General features: G+C 42.9%; 1 protein-coding gene across 1 annotated transcript in view; it reads left to right on the top strand.

The window, feature by feature from the left end:
- The window catches only part of ME1 (malic enzyme 1), a 144,211-nt gene that overhangs the window by 106,067 nt on the left and 16,603 nt on the right, over window positions 1–21,541 (top strand). Inside the window, exons 7-10 of the mRNA XM_066612481.1 lie at window positions 6,664–6,773; window positions 10,517–10,614; window positions 12,509–12,622; window positions 19,362–19,467. Coding sequence (XP_066468578.1) covers window positions 6,664–6,773; window positions 10,517–10,614; window positions 12,509–12,622; window positions 19,362–19,467 — 428 coding nt within the window. The remainder of the gene's footprint in view (window positions 1–6,663; window positions 6,774–10,516; window positions 10,615–12,508; window positions 12,623–19,361; window positions 19,468–21,541) is intronic.

Here is a 21,541-nt window from a genome sequence, read left to right as displayed (position 1 = left end):
CCCTGCAGAGGCTCGTGCAGGGCTCTCCACACCCCCAGTGCACCCCAGTGCACCCTGTAGCCCCCCTGAGCGGCGCAATCCTGGGGATTGCGTCGCTGCCTTCCCCCCGCTGCCTCCCTTCCCACCCCTGCAAGGACTTGCTGCGAGTTTCAAACTCCAGGAGAGTTGAAAACTGCAGCTGTATATCATTGGTATCCATATGAATACCTATTTTCTATTAATATATTTTCTATTTGTATTTTTTATTTATAATCTTCTAAGGTGATATTATAACCTCTTATTCAAAATAGCTGACAAGTTTATCTTGAGCAATCCTTTTCAATTATATGAATAAGAGGCAAAATTGATAAATGAACATGCTACCTAGAAATATTGCTGTCACAATGCTGTAATTCTTAAGAAATCATGTTTAAAACATTCGCAATGAGATTGTCTGCTTTCTCTATTTAATTTAATGGAATTTAGCCAACTATAATCACTAAGCTAAATCTATATCTAGGGTTACATTTACTAATCAGCCAAATGTAGACTAGTTAAGGCTTGGAGCAAGAGTGCTATTACCTAGCTAATGGAATTTCTGTTAGCTGGCTTGGATTTAGTAGGATATGAAAGGTTAGTAGAGAGCTAGAAAACAGCTGGAAGTGCAAGTATGGAATATTTCATTTTTAAAAAAATCCAAATGTTGACTTTGGATTCATAACATCAAATAGTGTCTGCCATTTAGCTCCAAGAATTGTTGCATTTGCCTTATGTTATCATCCAGCTGTAAATTCCTCACTCTTTATAGAATCCTAAGGAAGTACAGTTGGGTGGTAAATGACAAAGGAGGCATATAGCCATACAGAACACAGTAAAATCCAAATAGAACTGAACAAAAATATACAGAAAAACAGTGCAACTACCAGAAAAAGAAAGAAGAGAAAGAAAGAACTACAGCACTGCACTGAATGTAAGCTGGGGGGACGATGACGGAGTTTTACATCCCTTTAAAAAGCCGCTGAAGAAGAGACACAGGGAAAACCAGCGTGGTGTAGGTTGTTTTTACACACATGCACAAACACACATACCAAAAAATGTAAATGATTAAGAGCCCAATCCTGAAGGCGCTGAGAGAAGGCTGACTGGGAGAAGCTGGGAGGTGTGCAGCGCTTTCCTCTGCTTGGGAAGGAGGGAGCCCAGCCTGCTGTTAGTGGGGGGGGGGTGTCCAAATGGCATAGCCTGCATTCCTGTCTTGCCTGGGGGGGAATAGGGGTGGCATCTGCATGCTGGGGTGTATATGTGGGAGCATGCCCCCATCTACTTTGGGGTTGAGTTGTAATCTTGCTCTGTGTGGCTGCAATCCTATCCACACCTTTCTGGGAGTAAGCCCCATTGACTCAAATGGGACTTACTTCTGAGTAGACCTACATAGGCTTGGGGTCTGTGTCACCTTAACCAAGGATCTTCACCTTTCTCTTTTTTTCTCTGCCTTCAAAAAAGAAAAAAAGAAGCCACTCTTGATGGCTTTGTCTCCAAAAATTGATTAAAAAATAAAAATACCCATTCCTTTTCAGCCATCCCCCTTCTTCCTCCTGCCTCCTTTTGTGGGGGGGGGGAATACGTCCCATGTTGGCTGCTTTTGTAAGACAAAATGCACAATCCTAGCAAGCTCTACTCAGAGATAAGTCCTATTGTGTTCAATGGGACTTGCTACCAGGAAAGTGAGGTTAGGATTGCAGCCAAACAGTCTCGGAGTCTCAGTTTGCATCAGTTTGCAATTAGCAGATACACACAAAACAAAGTCTTCCCCTTCCCCAGCAAATTCATCACTTCCCCCTCGAAAACCCCCCACGTGTGCTGCTAACCAACTCAGGGCACAATCTTGAGAAGCGGCCTGACAGAGTTGAACTGCCTGACTCCAGTAACTGCATGGGCTGCCGCATTCTGCACTAATAGCTGTTTCCGAACTGTCTTCAAGGGTAGCCCCACACAGCCCCACATTACAATAATCTAACCTCGATATCACCATGGTATGGATCACTGTGGCCAGGTCTGCACAATCCAAGTTTGGCTGCAGCTGGCGCACCAGCTAAAGCTGAGCAAAGGCCCCCCTGGCCACAGCTGCCACCTGGGAATCCAGGAGCAGCTGTGAGTCCAGGCAGACCCCCAAGCTGCAGACCTGCTCCTTCAGGGCAAGTGCAATCCCATTCAGTGCAGGATCAAGGATACTCCAGCACCTGCATCAAGGATTTCCAAACCAGGAGAACTTCTGTCTTATCCGGATTTAATTTCAGCTTTTTGGCCCTCATCCATATCCTTACCACCTCCAGATAGTGCTCCAGGACCCCAACCACCACCCTGGAATCTGGAGGAAAGGAGAGATAGAGCTGGGTGTCATCAGCATACTGATGGCACCTCACTCCAAATCCCCTGATGACCTCTTCCAGTGCTTTCATATAGATGTTAAATAGCATGGGGGACAGAATCTTACCTGGATTGGCGGTGGCTCCTGATCCACTGGCACCTACAGGAGGGCTCTGGTCTTCCCACCAGCATCCCTGGCAGCATACTGAGTAACCTAGGTGACTTTTACAACTGGTATTGACTGCTTTATGGCAGTCAGCACCATTGGGAAAGGTGCTGCAATGATGGCTGGAGCAGGGTAGGCAGGCCCTAACAGGAACAATTAATCATTTTAAACCTCTCATTATGAACAATAAGTGAGCAAGCCTCTCACTGTGGAGCTAGTTTTGTACTTTTAAATAGGTCTAGCTGCAGTGAGTGAAGTAAATCAATGATCCATTAAGTTCAGCATCCTGCTTCTTGCAGAAACAGATACCAGAATTACCCTGGGAAGTGGTATAAAATCCTTAAAAGAAAATCATGCTTAAAAGCTATTTCTTATAGGAAATTTCTTCTTAATTCCTTCAGGTAGTGGTTGCTTTATGCCCTGAAGCATGAAAGGATTTTCTTTGCCCAGCTGATGTACAAACACGTCTTAACTTTTTGACTTTAATTATTCCATGTAGAAGTGACACTTACAAGCTCTGTATCAAAATAGTTTTCATTATCGGTAACTTTTTACCTTCATTGACTTCTTCATTGTTTGTCTCCTCTAAAATCATGTACAGACATCTGCCTTAATTCTGTAAATCCACAAGTGGTATCCCCATCAAGCAGATGGGAAAGAGGGTGTGTTTTCACTCATTATTTAACTGGAGAGATAGTGAAGTGTAAGCTCTGTGAGCACAGCAGCAGATGCTAGGCAGGCAATGTGGGGCACTCACAATCACTTTGCTGCTTTCTCAAGCCTGTCACTCAAAGCCAGTGTTTCAGCTGGCTTCATTGCTGGGCCACTCCTGACAGTTTCTTTTATGCTTTTTATCAGGAATGGGAAAACCTAGGATGGCTTGATTTGAGTCGAGTCAAAGTCACCACCCCCCACAACTCGACTAAAAAAAAAGTCCTAACGGAGGCACTTTCCATGTCTCCGAGTCACCCTTTAGTGACTCTAATGGACTTGAGTCCATTAAGAACTGAAGAATGAAGTTGCTGATCTCCTGACTAAAATATGCAACTTGCCCCTTGAAACGTCCATGGTTCCAGAAGATTGGAGGATAGCAAATGTCACACCAATCTTTAAAAAGGGAAGGAGAGGGGACCTGGTTAATTATAGGCCAGTCAACCTAAAGTCTGTTCCAGGTAAGATGGTGGAATGCCTCATCAAAGATAAAATCTTAAAACACAAAGACAAACAAGCTTTGCTGAGGGAGAATCAGCATGGCTTCTATAAGGGTAAGTCTTGCCTCACAAACCTTTTAGAATTTTTTGAGGTCAGCAGGCATGTGGATGCAGGAGAACCTGTGGATATTATATAGCTGGACTTTCAAAGGCGTTCGACACGGTCCCTCACTAAAGGCTGCTGAGAAAACTCCACAGTCAGGGAATTAGAGGGCAGGTCCTCTCCTGGATTAGGAACTGGTTGAGGTCCAGAAGCAGAAAGTGGGTGTCAATGGGCAATTTTCACAATGGAGTGAGGTGGAAAGTGGAGTGCCCCAAGGATTTGTCCTGGGACTGGTGCTTTTTAACCTGTTCATAAATGACCTGGAGACAGGGTTGAGCAGTGAGGTGGCCAACTTTGCAGATGACACCAAACTTTTCTGAGTGGTGTAGAGCAAAAGAGATTATGAAGAGCTCAAGAAGGAACTCTCCAAACTGGGAGATTGGGCAGCAAAATGGCAGATGCGTTTCAATGTAAGTAAGTGTAAAGTCATGCACATTGGGGCAAAGAATCAAAACTTTACATATAGGCTAATGGGTTCTGAGCTGTCTGAGACAGATCAGGAGAGAGACCTGGGGGGGGGGTGGACAGCTCAATGAAAGTGTCGACCCAATGTACTGCAGCAGTGAAGAGGACTAATTCCATGCTTGGAATCATTAGGAAAGGCATTGAGAATAAAACGGCTAATATTGTAATGCCATTGTACAAATTGATGGTAAGGCCACACCTGGAGTATTGCGTCCAGTTCTGGTCGCCACATTTCAAAAAGGATATAGTGGAGATGGAGAAGGTGAAAAAGAGAGTAACCAAAATTATTACTGGGCTGGGGCACCTTCCCTATGAGGAAAGGCTACAGCGTTTGGGCCTCTTCAGACTAGAAAAGAGGCGCCTGAGGGGAGACATAATTGAGACATACAAAATCATGCAGGGGATGGACAGAGTGGATAGAGAGATGGTCTTTTCCTTCTCGCATAACACCAGATATCCACAAAAGTTGAGTGTTGGAAGAGTTAAGACAGACAGAAGAAACTATTTCTTTACCCAGCGTGTAATTAGTTTGTGGAACTCCTTGCCACAAGATGCAGTGATGGCATCTTGCCTGGATGCCTTTAAGAGGGATTGGACAAATGTCTGGAGGAAAAGTTCATTATGGGTTACAAGTCATAGTAGGTATGTGCAAGCTCTTGGTTTTAGAGGCAGCTACCTCTGATTGCTAGATGCAAGGGAGGGCACTAGGACGCAGGTTGTGTCAGTTGTCTTGTGTGCTCTCTGGGGCATTTGGTGGGCCACTGTGAGATACAGGAAGCTGGACTAGGTGGGCCTATGGCCTAATCCAGCGGGGCTCTTCTTATGTTCTTATGTCCTTATGAGTCGAGTTGCCCCCCCCTTTAAAAAGTGAAAAAATGGGGCTGCTGCTTGTGTGTGTGTGTGTGTGTGTGTGTGTGGTTGTTGGAGCTTTCTTTGATCACCCCCCTGCTATCCCCACCCATCTGTAAACAGGGTAGGAGGTGTGGGAGGGATGGCGGGAGGGATGGGACAGAAGCAGCAAGATGGAGGAGGAGAGTCACAAGCAGCAACTGGGAGGCTTACCAGGATAACCCGATCCTTGCAGCTCTACTCAGAAGTACTCCCCCTGTAGCTGCTCATTCAATGAGGGTCCCCCTCCGAAGTTACAACAGAGCCATGCCTGCAAAGCGTGATTGCTCCCTGCCTACTCTCTCTCCTAGGGCTGAGTCATCCCCTTTAAAAAGCCAGCTGTGGAGAAAATGGGGCTGCTGCTGGGTGTTTGTATGTGTGTGTGGGAGTTCTTTACTCACTTTCCTGCTGACCCTTTCCATAAAGGGGGTGGGAGGGACTGAGTGAAATCTGGGACAGAAGTGGTGAGAGGGACGAGAGTCACAAGTAACAGCTGGGAGGCTTACCAGGACGACCCAATTCTTGGCAGCCCTACTTAGAAGTAGTCCCATTTGCGACAGCCATTCAATGAGGGTTGCCCCTCCTCTGCTCCTCTTCCTGCCCTCTCTCAGCCAATGGAAATATGAGGATGCCCAGTCTTTGACCAATGATAATCTGTTCCTTCCTTTCTATCAGTCCTGCCTCCCTACTCCCGCTCACATTAATCCTTTCCTGCCTCCTGGCTACAACTCCCAGCTGCTTACCGATGAAATGCTTGCCCCATGAGGTTACGATGTGGTGAAAACAGTAAGCAGGCACCTCCAGACACAGGCAAACTCGAGTCAGCACGCATGGTGACAAGTGCCACCAAGCGGGCCCTGACTCAAGTCTTTTTCAGAGCCTTCTACTTGTGTGACTCACAAGTTACTGAGTCACCCAAAATCATGCATTTTTGCAATATGAGTCTGATTTGAATTTGAGCTCCCAACACTGCTTTTTATCAACTACTGTAGAATGTTGTCTGTTTAAATCCTTATTTATTAATTTTTTTTACAATGGCAATCAAAGAATTGCCCATCACATTTCTATAAATTGTATATTTTTGCTTGGATTTTAGGTTGATGTTCAGTACAAAGAAATGTGATACATTTCCCCTTAGCTAATCATCTCAGGGCCCAATCCTGTGCAAATTTCTAGTTCCAATGCAGCCATGAAGTAAGGGAACAAACATTCCCTTATCTTGAGGAGGCCTCTGGGACTGCCCCCTTCCTGTGCTGGATGTAGCACTGGCCCCACTGACACAGCTGCATCAGCGCTGGAAAGTTGGATAGAGTTGGGCCCTGAGTCAGTTGATTCAGTTTCTTCATTAGGTACTATACCATCTACTTAGGGTAATTCTTGAGCAAACAGATAGATAAATAACATAAATTAAGAAATGATCATTAGATAATGAATGGAACTTAAATTTCTTTGTTTCTATTTTCAGTTATTACTTCTTGTATCCCTAGGTTTGGTAGAAATTGCCTCATTCAGTTTGAAGATTTTGCTAATGCAAATGCCTTCCGTCTCCTGGATAAATATCGTGACCACTACTGCACTTTCAATGATGACATTCAAGGTAATGAAGTATGGCTGCTTTGCTGGTTAGGGGAGATAGTCCCTTGTCTTATGTGAGGGTATGTTCCAGAGTCGGGGCATAAAGGTAAAATCATATATACTCAAAATTGCCTTGAAAATCCCATACATTCTGAAAATACATCCTGTTTCTTTAAAAATTATGAGAGACAGATGGGAACTGAAACCCAAGGTGGGAACAGTATCTTCTCCAATCTTATGTTCACTATCAGACTTGTATGTGGGATGACAGGCGGAATCACCTGCACTATTTGAACTCCTGTTTTGTTTGTGTTTAATTTGCGCAAGTCAACTGCTCTTAAGACAAGAAGCAACTGTAGTGAAAAATCAGAGAGGTCATTGAAACACTTTTGTGGAAATGAGACCAATGATCATACCAGCTTATTTAGGGCCCAGTCCTAAACCCCCTTATTGCTGGCACTGGGTGTTGCAAATGTGAGTAAGGCAAATCCGCGGCACCCAGAGAGGAGGGGCTGCTGGTGCTGGGGCAGCTCCAGTCAGCGCTGAACCTCAGCGCTGTGTGGAGGACTGGCTGGTGCTCCTGCAGCACCAGCTGGCAGTGAGTATTTTGGGGGCGGGGGAGGCAGGAAGTGGGCGGGGGAGGGCAGGGTGGAGCAAGAACCGGCCTGGGAGAGAGGTGGGACTGGCAGAGCTTTGCCTATCAGGCTGCAAAGGCCGACTCGGAGGCTCTGAAGTCTGCGCCAGCAAAATAGCTGGCGCAGACTCGAGGAACCCCATTGTGGGATTTGGGGCTTTCCCGAGGGAAGGGAACAAAATAAACCTTTCAGAGAGTCAGAAGTTGGTATGCGTCTGTGTGAGTTTGTGTGTCACTTGCTTCTGATGATAGCACAGGTGGTGCATCTAAGGCTGCAGTCCTATCCACACTTTCCTGTGAGTTAGGCCTACTGAATATAATGGGAATTCCTTCTGACTAGAAACGCATCGGATTGCGCTGTAATTTTGTTTTTAAACTATATGCAGTGGTTTGTATCCTGGGAAAACATGATAAACACATTTATCTGACAAAAATTTGAAGAATTTGTTTAAATCCCACATTATAACTGAGTAGTAACTATGCATTTAGGAAAAAAAATAATCTGGAAAGGCCTTGTCTGTGCTATATCTATTGCTGCATGTCACAGCCAGTTTGTGGCATGTATTAGATTAACTCAACTATTTTCAATCACTGTGCTGTGGCACATTGGTGTGCCATGAGTGGTCCACAGGTGTGTCACAGGAATTTGGAGGCGGGTCATTTATTAGTAGGGCCAGTGGGGGATGTGAGAACCCCACTGGTAGCATGGTGTGCCTTGTCAATTGTCAAAAACCTGATGGTGTGTCTTGACAATTTTAATACCTTGCCAGTGTGCTGTGAGATGAAAAAGGCTGAAAATTACAGGATTAAATTAATCTGTAGGATTGAATTGAAAAACACCTGGGATCTCCCCATTCCCTTGATGTGGCATCTGCAAGTATGAGAGTTCTTTTAAAAATCACAGTGATCTAAAGAGAATCTCCCTTACAACAAAATTAAAATGTGTGTGAAGTTAAATTTTTCAAACTGGATGTTGTCATTGATGGTGGCAACTTTGTCACAAAAACAGTGACTTTGTCAGCTCTTTTGTCCTCTCCTTTCTTTGCCCTTTAGCATGAAAAATTGAGACATGCAGTCAGAATCATGCCTTATTTCTTCCTGACTTGTAGAATTCTCTTTTTTACATTGCACTGTTACATAACTGTTCCAGGAACACATTAGGTCAATGGTTCTCAAACTTTTCTGTATTGGGACCCACTTTTTAGAATGACAATCTGTTGGGTTCCATTGGAAGTGATGTCATTAACCTGGAAGTGATGTCATGGCCGGAAGTGACATCATCAAGCAGAAAATTTTTTTAAGGATCCTAGACTGCAATCCTATCCAAACTTATCTAGGGGTAAGCCCCATTGACTATCATTGTTAAAAGCATATACTTATTATCCTATTAAAAGTACAGATCTGTAACATTTCCCCAAATGCAGTCACATGCCATCAAATCTTATATATTAAGAATAAAACATTGAAATGAATAGGGACCCACCTGAAACTGGCTTGCGACCACCTAATGGGTTATGACGCACAGTTTGAGAAATACTTCATTAGGTAATACTTTATTGAATTCATTCTTTTGAGGTGGACACCAGCCTCGTGGGAGTAATATGTAACCAGTAATGTATTGATCATAATATACTTATGAGATGATGTATATTCTTAGAGAGAACGTATTTTGGAAGCATTTGTATTCAATTACAAGTTATTTCATTTTTTAAATCCTTATGCTTTCCCCATTGTTTTACAAAAAGTCACAGTTTTGCAATAGAATAACTTATTTTATGGTGTTGACCATACTGAAACAGTTTCATGTCACAGTAACTTTTCAGATATATTTCCAATATATGTGCCAAAGAGCACTCTTTATATGACATTATTCCCACAAATGTAATATTTCCCCACACAGTAGACTCAGTTGAATGCTATTACAATAATTCTATAAGCTGTGTAAGACAACTTCTACATGTATCATGCCCTGAAGAAGCCTTTCCTGATTGCAACAGATGTACCCTAAAACCTACTGGATGTCTTTAAAAGAAGCATTTTATTAAGCATATATGATTTGGATTGTTCTTTCATTGGTATCTTTCACCAAATCTTCAATAGTGAGCATTAGTTTAACAAAGAGATTCCCCAACTGGACAGCATGACAAAGCATCCAGACGTCATGGGCTGGCTGAGCTGCTCAGCAGCATGAGCATGGCAGATCACAGAGCAGAGGCTCTGTGCGGTGAATAGAGGGCCAGATGTGTCTCCATGTGTGCCCACCTGCCCTTCCTTTGTGTGGGTGGATTTATTCTGATTTTTGACCTTTTTCCACATGTGAACCTGGAACTAAGTGCTGATTATGTCATCATGTCCTGTATTGCTGCAGCATCTGTACTTCTGGATTTGGCAACCAGCAGAAGCAGGAGGAGGGTGGCACTGGCTTGACAAATTTTGGAAGTGCTGGTTCCCTGGTGGAGGAGGGGCATTCCATACAAGCAAGCATTTACAGCTTCATAAAAAGATTCCCAAGGGTTTTCAAAAATGATGGAGCTTACTGTGGAGAAATCCTTTTTGCTTTTTGAGGGTTTGTTTGTTTACTAGACTAGTGCAGGCTTAACCCATTTCTACCCAGCCCACAGGTGTACATAAGAACAGCCCCTCTGGATCAGGCCATAGGCCCATCTAGTCCAGCTTCCTGTATCTCACAGCGGCCCACTAAATGCCCCAGGGAGCACACCAGATAACAAGAGATCTGCATCCTGGTGTCCTCCCTTGCATCTGACATAGCCCATTTCAAAAATCAAGAGGTTGCACATACATCATGGCTTGTAACCCGTAATGGATTTTTCCTCCAGAAACTTGTCCAATCCTCTTTTAAAGGCATCTAGGCCAGATGCCATCACCACATCCTGCGGCAAGAAGTTCGACAGACCAACCACATGCATTTAATCCGTTTTGTGTATATGCCATGTTGGGCAGAAATGGCTTAACTGTGCCTGTACTGCAGTGTAACAACTCAGAAAATTTGAGCAGTGAAGGACAGATTAAGTTCACATTGCAAAAGAATGGAGCGGTTGGAAGGAGTTGTTGCTTGGCGCTACTGATGACACAATTAAAGTTGGATCAAAGAATTTAATTTTGTTTTTCAGGAACAGCATCTGTGGCTGTTGCGGGTCTCCTTGCTGCTCTCCGAATTACTAACAACAAACTGTCAGATCACACAATACTCTTCCAGGGAGCAGGAGAGGTATGGCGTTGCAGTCCATCTGCTGTGCAAATATTTTTCTTATAGCTTAAAAATATTATGAAGAATTAATTTTATTAAAAAGAGTTTAATCATGCTAACTTCACTTTAAAACTTTTAGGGCGCAATCCTAACCAACTTTCCAGCACTGACATAGCTGTGCCAATGTGGCGTGTACTGCGTCCTGCAATGGGGAGGCAGTCAAGGGAGCCTCCTCAAGGTAAGGGCATGTTTGTTACCTTACCTTGAGGCTGCATTGCGGCTAGGTCAGTGCTGGACAGTTGGTTAGAACTGCACCTTTAGGTACTTAATGTATGTTTTAGCTGTTTCCAGTTACTTAAAATGCCCCTCCATGCTTAAAATGTCAGGCTATGGGCCTGGAGATATATTAGCAGGTTAGTAACTCGTAACTGGTGGAAGACAAATTAGGCAACAGTATTTTATGTGACATGCCTTTGTGTCAGAGGTTGAAACTGACTGAAACATTTTGTCACAATCTTCATGATCGTGGGCAAAATGGAAATGTTTGTGAAGGAACTCAGTTCCCAGTGCCCATTGTGTGAGCATTACATCCTTGTAGGCAGCCAGCCGGACATTGGGACCTTTCCTGTTCCCAATTCTCCGTCAATGTTCCTTTCACTTTATAGGTTGAACCTGTGTGCTGGAGAGGGGGGAAAAGGAGTCTAATTCTTCAAATGAGTGCTGCACTGGTAGTGGAACTGAATTGTTCCAGGAATATCTAGAGCAAAATGTATTCATTCCACCTTCAAAACTGCTGTTTGCCCCATACATGAAAAATACAAGTAACCTGAGAGCCACCCTTCCCCACTTCATTTCATTAACAAATGAGAGAAGTATTACCTTTAACTGTGACTTCTGCTTCAGCCAAAACAGCTAAATGAAGTCATACACAAAACTTAAATGTCAGCACTTGTGGATGTTTCAAAGTTGTATAAAAGATAAAAAGGCAAAGAAATTATATCAGATCTGATACATTGATTAATGTTGGCTGTTCAAAGGAGTTCTTAGAATGCTGATATAAAAATACATAATTCTTCTAAAAGTCACTTTATTTTCTAAGGCGAGGTAAGAGGAAATTATTTTGTCTTGAATGTGCACCATACATAGCTCCATTAGCAGTTTCGTTTCATTTGATGCTATGGAAAAGCCAAGCTCTGGAAACATAGTAAGAACATAAGAATATCCATTCTTATGGATAAGATATGTCCATAAGATATGTTCATGGGCATATCCAGCTTGTAGCAGCAGGAAACCCATTATAGCTAATAGAGGACATTCATGACTATATTTTCACTGCTTGCACAAGCTACTGTGAATAGTCCAATAATATCAGTAACATCTTGAAATATTTTGCCATTTTTGTTGTGATGGGTTAAGTGTCAGACAAGATTAAACTGCTTTGTTTATGTAATGTAATGGGGATAATACTAATTAGTATTAGTATTATTGTTGTGGATATTTTGGCCTAAAGCAGGGGTCTCCAAACCCTGGCCCAGGGGCCAGATGCGGCCTGCAGCGAGCCTCTATCCGGCCCGTGGCCAGCCTCTTGTCCCCTGAAAACCTCTGGCCCACTTGACCAAACATGACTGGAACTATGCTCTGGTTGCGTCTAGAGGGTGTTCAAGGGCCAAAGAGGTTGAATGAATGATTCCATTCATTCATTTATTCACTCATCTAAGTTCCATCTCTAATTTATTTAAATAAATTTTATATTGAAATTTTTTTTCCTGGCCCTCAACACTGTGCCAGATATTTGATGCGGCCCTCTGGCCAAAAAATTTGGAGACCCCCGACCTAAAGGATAAACAATTATTGTCTTTTCTCCACCCCCCCCCCACCCAATATACTCATTTTCTCCGTTCTTTTTCTTCTTAAGGCAGCTCTTGGGATAGCCAGTCTAATTATTATGGCCATGGAAAAGGAGGGGACACCTGAAGAGAAAGCTATACAAAAGATATGGATGGTTGATTCCAAAGGCTTAATAGTAAAGGTAATACAGGTTTATTATTCTTTAATTAAACATATAAAGAATTCTATTTATTCTTGTCAATATTGGTTGAAGCAAAATACAACTGGTTAAATCTCACATTCAGTTAAATGTGTTGAGGTTCCACAGGTTCCTCTTTTTTTCCTTATAGCAGAGCAATTCAAACTAGGGTGTCACGATGCCCCAGCCTGAGAGCCATGGCCTCTGCCCCCTTAAGGGGCGGGGGCAGCGACACGATCCCCAGGATTGTGTTGCTAAGGGGGGCTGCAGGGACTGGAATCAGTGGCATCACTAGGGTTTGTGTCACCCGGTGCGGGAGGCCAGCGTGTCATCCCCATGCAGTGGGCAGGGCAACACTCCAGGTGGTGGGCGTGGTGGTCTACCATCGCCCTGCCCCCACTGGTTTTTTGGCAGTACCTTTTGATAGAATAAAGATATTTCAACACAGTTTGTTTCCTTGCATTCTGCATGAAATTATACACTGATTGATATATAACATGATGGTATTATTTTTGCAAACTGTGATTTTAGTGATTTTGGTCACTAGTGCTGTCGCCTCCCCCCAGGGTGTCAACTTACTAACACCTTATTGGAACAGTTCCCAAATGTTTAGCACTGGGACCCACGTTTTAGAATGACAATCTGTCCAGGACCCATCATAAAGCAAATTAAAATAAATAATTATGAATAAATTAAAGATAAATAAATAAATAAGGGAAAGCCAGCTCTGTTCCACCAAGTGAATTTTCTCTGTAGCCTGCCTGCAATAACTCCCCCCCCCCCAAAAAAAAAAAAGAATCAGTAAGATTTTCACCCCTACCCAGTACCCAGTTCAATTTAAGTTCTTATATTTCAAGCATATTGCTATCAGGACCCACCTGGCTTTACAAGTCTGAGAGCCCAGTCCTGTGCCTGTCTATCAGAAGTAGGTCCCATTATAGTCAGTGGGGCTTACTCCCAGGAAAGTGTGGATTGGATTGCAGCCTAAAACAAAAAAATTCACCTTACCCTGTCAAGCCTCTGTTTCATTCTTTTTAAGGGGGGGGGGCTGCCTTCTGGAGCATTTGTTGAGCTTCAGTTGCATCAAATCAGGACCATTCTGGTGGCCTCACATTTTCCTTTACCTGAACTGCACAGGTGCCAAGGCACGTTTTCTTACTCACAAGTAAACACGACCATGTGGCTTAGTTTCGCTTTCCATAGGGCTCAATACATTCACCAGCTTGGAAGGAGGGACCTCCTTCTCGGGTGTTTTTGGGGGGCTACATTCATTGGATCAGGACCATTCTGGTGTTGGATTCCTCTCAGCCTGCCCTTTCAGATGGACTAAGGCACGTTCGCCTACTTGTGGGTAAACGCGTGATATGGCTCGGTTTCACTTTCCATTGGACTCCATGCATTTTTTGTTTTCCAGTTTTTTTGCCAATAACTTTTGATAGAAAGGTGATATTTCATTCTGTTTTTTTGCATTGCATTCAGCTGGAAATTCCGCATCCAATGGTATATAACATGATGATATTACTCCTAACCACTGCGCTTTTAGTGCGTCACCCTCCCAGTGTACGTCCCCCCCTTGTGCATCACCCGGTGCGGTCCGCAACCCCTGCACCCCCTAGCGACGCCACTGACTGGGATGCACTCACCAGTCCCTGCAGCAGCCTCCTGGAGGTGCGAGAAGCCCTGCACGAGTGTCTGCAGGGCTCTTCAGCTTTCCAAAACTGAAAGTGGGGCGATCGTCCTCCACCTCCGCAAAACCTGAAGTGGAGTGTGATCACCGCATTTTCACTTTTGGAAGGCTGGGGAGCCTTGCAGTCATTTGTGCAGGGCTCCCAGCACCCCAAGAAGGCTGCTGCATCCCAGTCCCTGCAGTCCCCCCTTAGCGACACGATCCTGGGGATTGTGTTGCTGCCTTCCCCCTGCCCCCACTGCCTCCCTCCCCTCCCCTGCAAGGACTTACTGCGGTCTTCAAACTTCCTTATAGTGTAAAAATTGGATATGCAACCCCAGTATAGCAGCCACTGGGGGTCAGTGATTTTTGGAAACAGAATTATTCCCATAATTTACTTAAACAGTTCTGTTGGAAAAATTCACTGCTTGCACTTTGGGTATTATTTTGACTTTCTTAAACAAGTTATTGAAAATGATAACTCAGGGCCCAATCCAGACCCATGGCTTACTGCCAGCGTGCACAGCTGTAAATGTGCTGTAAGGTGAGCTCTGGGCAAGCACTAGGCAGCAGACTGTGGGCCTAGTGCTGGAGCTAGCCCAACATGAGCCCATGCTGGCCGCTCTGGTGCTGGGCCCATGGTCTGTTGCTGGCACTCATCCTGAGCGCTGGGTGGCGGTGAGGTGAGTGGGGGCATGAGGAGGGGTAGGGTGAGTTGTTCCTTTGCAGGGAAGGATGGGGAGGAGGCTTGGAGGGGGAGGGTGGGGCGGCACCTGTGGAGCTCAGCTTCGTCGAATCCAGAACCCCGTGTCGGGCCTCATGGCCCAACATGAAACTTCTTGATTCTGCACTGGCTAAATAGCCAACATAGAGTTGAGAAGCCCCATTACAGGGCTGTTCCCCTTACCCAGGGGAAGGTGACGAAAGTTCCCTTCTCCCAAGAAGCTGCCGCCAGCTGCCTGGCACAGTCAGGATGCTGTGGCAGCCATTTTGGTGCTGCGGCAGCCCCGTGCACTGGGCGACTTGGGATTGGGCTCTAAGAGAGGTATTTTCACTGTCTGTTGTATCTTGTATAAAAATATTACTGGAGGTGAGCATGTTAAGCACCATAAATCACCTTAAGTTTACAGTGAACATAAAGATATTTATAAAAAGGAGAAAAGACATTCTGCTATAACAGATAATTTCCTGCTGATGTTTTCCTTCACATACGCCAGACTTTGCAAGAACTTCAGCTGTGTTGCCTCAAATAACTCTATTGCATAGCAATAGAGAGGAGACCAACTTCTACATGCTGTGGTTTGCTATGATATTAGCAGTGGTTAGAAATGTGAAACTGCTGAGATTCATCAGTCATTCTTATTTCATTTCTTCCACATGTCAGAACCAAGAAAGAAAACTTATTTCATGTGCCACAGCAGAGCTAAATGTTATTGTTTTTTTTTTTTTTTAAAAGATGGTAGTGAATTTATTCTGAGTTACTTAAAATTAAACAACAAATAAGGGGAATTCAGCTCGTGTATTCACTCTTCATGTTGTTTGCATTCAGGGGAAGATAAACATTTTTTGCTACTGGATTATCATGCTACTATTACAGAGCTGAGCATCAGTACATGCACTGCAGTTCTGGATCTGCTACAAATATGATATGAAAGTGAGAACAGCTTGCTGGGTGGGACAGTAAGATTTGAGGTGGGATGTGCTTTTCCACAGCATTGGGAAACTGTAGGCTTTGATGCGTCTGAGGATGGGACAAATTTGGTCCTTGCACTTGTGTGAATGGGCTTCATATGATCACAATACCATGGCTAGACTGGTCTCCTATAGCTCAAAACAGATTATTTATATCAAATGCTGTGGTTTAGGCATGACATTCTATCTATGGTTTGGGGAATGAGTGAAGAAGTGTGCAAGCCCAGGTTTTGATCCCGGTATCTCCATGCAAAGAACAAGATTGTTGAACATAAGATCTAGGAGCCTTTGGAGTTTCCAGCATAATCCTCTGGCTCCCCTGCTATGCTAAAGTGTACCACAGCATCAGATTCTTCATAAGCTTTAACTCACGGCACACTCCTATACAAGTCCACTCAGAAGTAAGGTCCATTTAATTTAGTAGGACTTACTCCCAAATAAGTGTATATAGTATTTTAGACTTATAGCCCAGTCCTAACTAAACTTCCCCACTGATGCTGACCTGCTAATGGAATGTGCTCTGCCTCCTGTGGGGAGGGTAATTGTGAAGGTCTCCATGGTAAGGAAATTTTTTTTTCCCCTTTCCCTGGGGCAAGCCTCCACTGCTCAGATGGGTCTCCTCATATCTGTGCCAGCCAATTTAATGGCACAGGTCCTAGAAGAAAGGAAATGGGTATAGGATCCCAGCACAAGTTGCTGCTGCTTGGAACTACCCCTTTGCTTCCTGTTCCACCTTCTGCCCTCTCTGCCCACAAACTTTCTCAGAGAAAGTGCACATAACTGCATGACGTATTCACTTAAAATACGGTTTTTTTAAAAAAGTTTAAAATGTCTTATCTTGAAATAAATAGGCAATACATGTGCTAATTAGAAAATAGTGGTTTAGTATTTTTGCTTTTATCAGCTAATTGTGTTTGTACTACTGGTGAGAGAAGTTTACAATTGCTTTACATATTTCATTAGACTTAAAATCCTAGTGACACCTGCTGGAGAGTTTTAAAAACAGCGAAAGTCTTGGCCTAAGTTGCTCTAGAGCAGGGGTATCCAAAGTTTTTGGCAGGAGGGCCACATCATCTCTCTGACACTGTGTTGGGGGCCAGGGAAAAAAAAGAAATAATTTACATTTAAAATTTGAATAAATTTACATAAGTTTACATAATTGAATATATTAAAGATGAACTTATGTGAATAAATGAAGGTCTTGCAATAGCTCAAGGCCTATAAAAGGCCTTGCATAAAGCAAGACCAGCCTTTCCTTTGCTGCTGCTACTGCATCACAGATGTGAAACAGCAAGCAGTGGAGGAAACCCTCATCCCACAGCTCACGTGAGAGGCCAAACAGTTGCCCTCATGCTGAGAGCAGTTGCGTCAGGCCAGTGCGGGCTCCAACAAATCTCCGGAGGACCAGAGGCTCATTGGAGACTGGGGGCTCTATGAGGGCTGCATTGAGAGGCCTTGAGGGCCACAAGTGGCCCCAGAGCCGGGGTTTGGGCACCCCCTGCTCTAGAGTGAAATTGGTCATCATGAGTATGCCAAAAAGTGACCAAATGTCCTGTGGCCACATAGGAAACCAGGCAATGATAGCAATCCTAAGAAATGCTTAAAGCCCATAAATGTACATGAGGATGTCTTCATGTCCACCTTAAAGCTCAGTAATTCTGTCTTTAAAGAATGTTTTAGTCCAGGGGAATAGAGGATGGTGATTCCTCCATAAATCAAGGGTAAGTCAGGAGAAGTTGGCATACATAGCATATAGCAATTTATTTATTGCTAGCCATGTGATGTATCTACACAACATCTTGTGGACTCCCAGGAACGATTTATTGTTGCAAATAATATATTGCCTTCCATTATATAAATACCAAGACTTGTGGTTATTAACCAGGGAAGAAAAAGAGGAAGAGAACAAATGCAGTTAGTTAATCTGCACCACAGCACATGCATGAAAATTATGTGTTTGTGTTTATAACATATTTATTTGAAAATATTGTTTTATGGGGGTTGTTTTAATGTATTACTGAGAATTGCCAGATGGGGTAGAAATGAATTTCTTTTCCCCAAATAGCTTTCCTATAAAACTTCAGAATAAGAGTCTCCGTGCTAAACAATTGATCTGTGCTCCCTTTCAATTCAGTCATACGTCATTTTATGGACACCATTTTTCAGTTGAATCATGGTTAGACTAAGGCAGCTTTCTGCCACTTTGTTCCTTTCAGAGGTGAAATTTGTTGGAGTGAGAGAGGAGGGCAAACACAGCTTGGAAAAGAAGGTTCTATCCACATGGTCACTTGTTTTGAGGCTTTGTAATCTATGGATGAACTGTCCTTTTTTGAATGCCAGCTCTGCCCTCCCACACAGCTGCAGTAACAACTAGAGTACATTCCAGCCCCCTTAGCTTTCAGGCCTGAGCTGATCCAATGGAGACTAGTAAAGAGATTTTTATGTGAGACAGTAGCGAGCAAGGGAGTAGGATATTTGAGGAGGGAAAGTCTAATCAATGTGACATAAAATGTTAGCACAATACATTCTTAGTAGATGGGAATAAGAGTTACTGTTAGATTTCTTTACTTGTTTGGGGGAATCAATTGTGGCTGATTTTTCAGAACCCTGATTTGAGAGAATCTTGGCTGTACTGCCTGCTTTTTCCTGAATTCCACTCTCCTATTTGTTTTTCTAGTTCAGTAGTTCTGTAAGGAAGAAATCTGCCTCTTGTGAGAAATGAGGTTAATTGGCAGGGGAAGTGTAAGCATCTTCTTGATCCTTCCATATCTCTGTCCGTTGCTTGTGTTCAGAGGTCCAAGCAGTGCAATATGCAAGGCAGTTTGCTGACTCCCTTTGTCAGTAGTTGCTACATCCCTTTTTGATATATTTACAACAGTTTTGTCCCATTCACATCAAGCAACTGACACACCGCACAAGTTAATTTATCCTAGCGCAGCTTTGCACATGCATTTGTGGGCTTTTTCAGGGGCGGAGGTTTGGGGATTTTCTAAAAATAAGGGGTGCAGCCTCCATTCCTCCCAGATAAGGGGAACCTTTTTTTTTTTTTTTAAAACCAAATTAGTCTTGGAGTACTTTCAGTGTCATTGGATGCAACTCAATGACAAAATTGACCAGAAACTATAAGGGTATGTCACTATAAAATTCTGGAACATCCTTCCAAAGGATGACAGAAATGTTTTGTTAAATCTCTCTGTCTTTAATGGGAGGAAACCTATTGGGTTTTCAGAAAATGGTTTTCATATGTTTGGATTGTTATGACCCATTTTGAGGAGTCAGATATGATTTTGATAGAAAAGTTGAGTGAATCTCAACTTTAGTGACAGAATATATAATAAATGCAAAAAAATATTTTTACTAGATGTATCTTCTTCTTTAACTTAGGGTCGTGCTGCATTAACTACTGAGAAAGAACGGTTTGCCCATCAGCATGCTGAGATGAAAAACCTAGAAGATGTTGTGAACAGTATAAAGCCAACTGTGCTTATAGGTAACATCTGTCTAACTTTTCTTTCTTAGAAGTTATAAAGTAGTTTTGTCCTCTTCCCTTCAGTGGTTGAAACCAGATGAAACTCAAGAGTTTTTGTATTGCATTTTATCGAGGGATTGGTAACACACAATATTGAGAAGGAAATCCTAAATTTGGATGCACCTTGTTATCTAGCTCCCTGAGGTATCCCTGTCCTCTTATTTTGCTACCTGAAGTCAGACTATCAGTACCTCCACCCTTATCCCCCTCTTTCAGATTCTGCACCAGTAACTGCATTGGGAAAAAAAAAAGCAATAGTACTTTTATATGGTTCTGTAAGGTACTGGGGCCCTGGTGCAGAACCCTCCACTGTAGTCTGCTAAAGGTGCATTGGACCCCTATCTGAAGATTGAGGAATCAGCTGGGTAGTTGCCGTGTAATGGGCATGGCTCTTTGGGCTAGTGGTCAGCTTGGCCAATAACTGACACTACTCCTGCCATTGTGGAAAGAACACAAAAAAAGCAGAATACTGCTTTGAACAGTATTCTGTGTTATGTGACAAAAACTTTCTGCATTGAACATGCTTTGAAAACCAATACATATCGTTACATGCCATGTTTATCTATCCGTGCTATATAAGTAAGATAGACTGATCAAATCTGAGATTGTTTTTCTTCTTTGGATGATTAATTGTTTAAAACTTCTCCTTGCATAGCTGGGATCAGTCAGCTGTCTGATATTTTCCCAAGGTCTTCAGTAAACCAAGTCTCAGCAAATGCCATATATGGAGTCTTGCTAGACACTCTCAGGAAGAGAACTTGTTGTTCTTGGACCAAGAACAGAAACAATTATTTTAATAAGACAATAAAAGTAGCCATAATGTATCAGTGAAATTATGTTTTCTAATTTATGTTCTTATCTGGCTGGAAATTGCTGCCATCTTACCATTAACTGCCTTGAAGAAAAAGTCTCATAACAGTAAAAATTAGAGCAAGCGAGACAATACCTTTTTGTTTTGGATGAATTAGCTTTTCAAACATGCTGAAAGCCAGTTTTCAACTATGCATTATTTGTAAGACCCAAGATGGCAGTGCAAAAAAACAAAAGTAAAGGAAGATTACATGTTCAAGCTGGTAGTAATTCGGTTGGGTCCACAGCTCTTCGGGACTTAATTATCTGCTTTTAAGTCTTAAATTATGACAATTCTGGGCATGTCCACTGCAAATATTTTCTGCATCAGCACTAAAAGGAATGGGAATCTTACAAAAGGGAAGCTTCCATGCATATCGGTGCAGCTTGTTTTGGAAAGGTCCTTGAGGTTTATATCCTTGCCTACAAATGAGCTATCAAAAATAACTGCATAAAGGTTTCTGGTTCTGAGACAGCAATAGAAATCATAGGATGGATGTTGTGGATTAATCATGTACATAAAAAAATTTGAGGCAGACCTTTGTCTCTTATGCATACATTGTTTTATAATATAGAATAGATAAATTGATACACACATGCAACCTCTTCAGAGAGACTTTGGCACCACAGCTATAAACATTGAAGCCATTATAATTGTCTGAAACTGCCCACCAGTGCAGAGTTCCTCCAAGTCTTTGATGAAATTGTGGTTGTTGGCATGTTCCATTCTAAGCACTTAATGGGCTGACAGAGAGACTAAGGCTTGTGACTATTGACTAATTGACTCTGTTATTTCTACACATCGTTTGAGATGATGAAAGTTAATATTGTTAATAGCCAAAATTCCAAAGCAAATCTTTCAGTGTATCCAAAATCTCCCACAACACTTCCAGTGCAACACAAGAAGCAGAGTGTACAGTATTTTCTGTTGCCTGTTCTCTGTGATGGATTCCATGCCTTCTAAATGTGAGAGTTCTGTTACTGCCTGATGTGAAACATCTCAATTAAAGTGAGGAGAGAGAACTTCAAAGGATTTGGACATGATTTATAACAATCTGTCTTTAATTAGGGAAGGTTTGCATTTGTACAAGGATATGGGGCAGAGCAGAGCTGTTTCCTCCAAATTGCCATGCCACTTCATGTTTTGTATTATTAGAATGGAATGTCATGTTATAATTGACACAGG

This window comes from Tiliqua scincoides, chromosome 1, assembly GCF_035046505.1.
Source record: "Tiliqua scincoides isolate rTilSci1 chromosome 1, rTilSci1.hap2, whole genome shotgun sequence".
Classification (NCBI taxonomy): Eukaryota; Metazoa; Chordata; class Lepidosauria; order Squamata; family Scincidae; genus Tiliqua; species Tiliqua scincoides.
The sequence above is the reverse complement of the archived record's forward strand: the minus strand, read 5'-3'. Positions and strand labels throughout refer to the sequence as shown.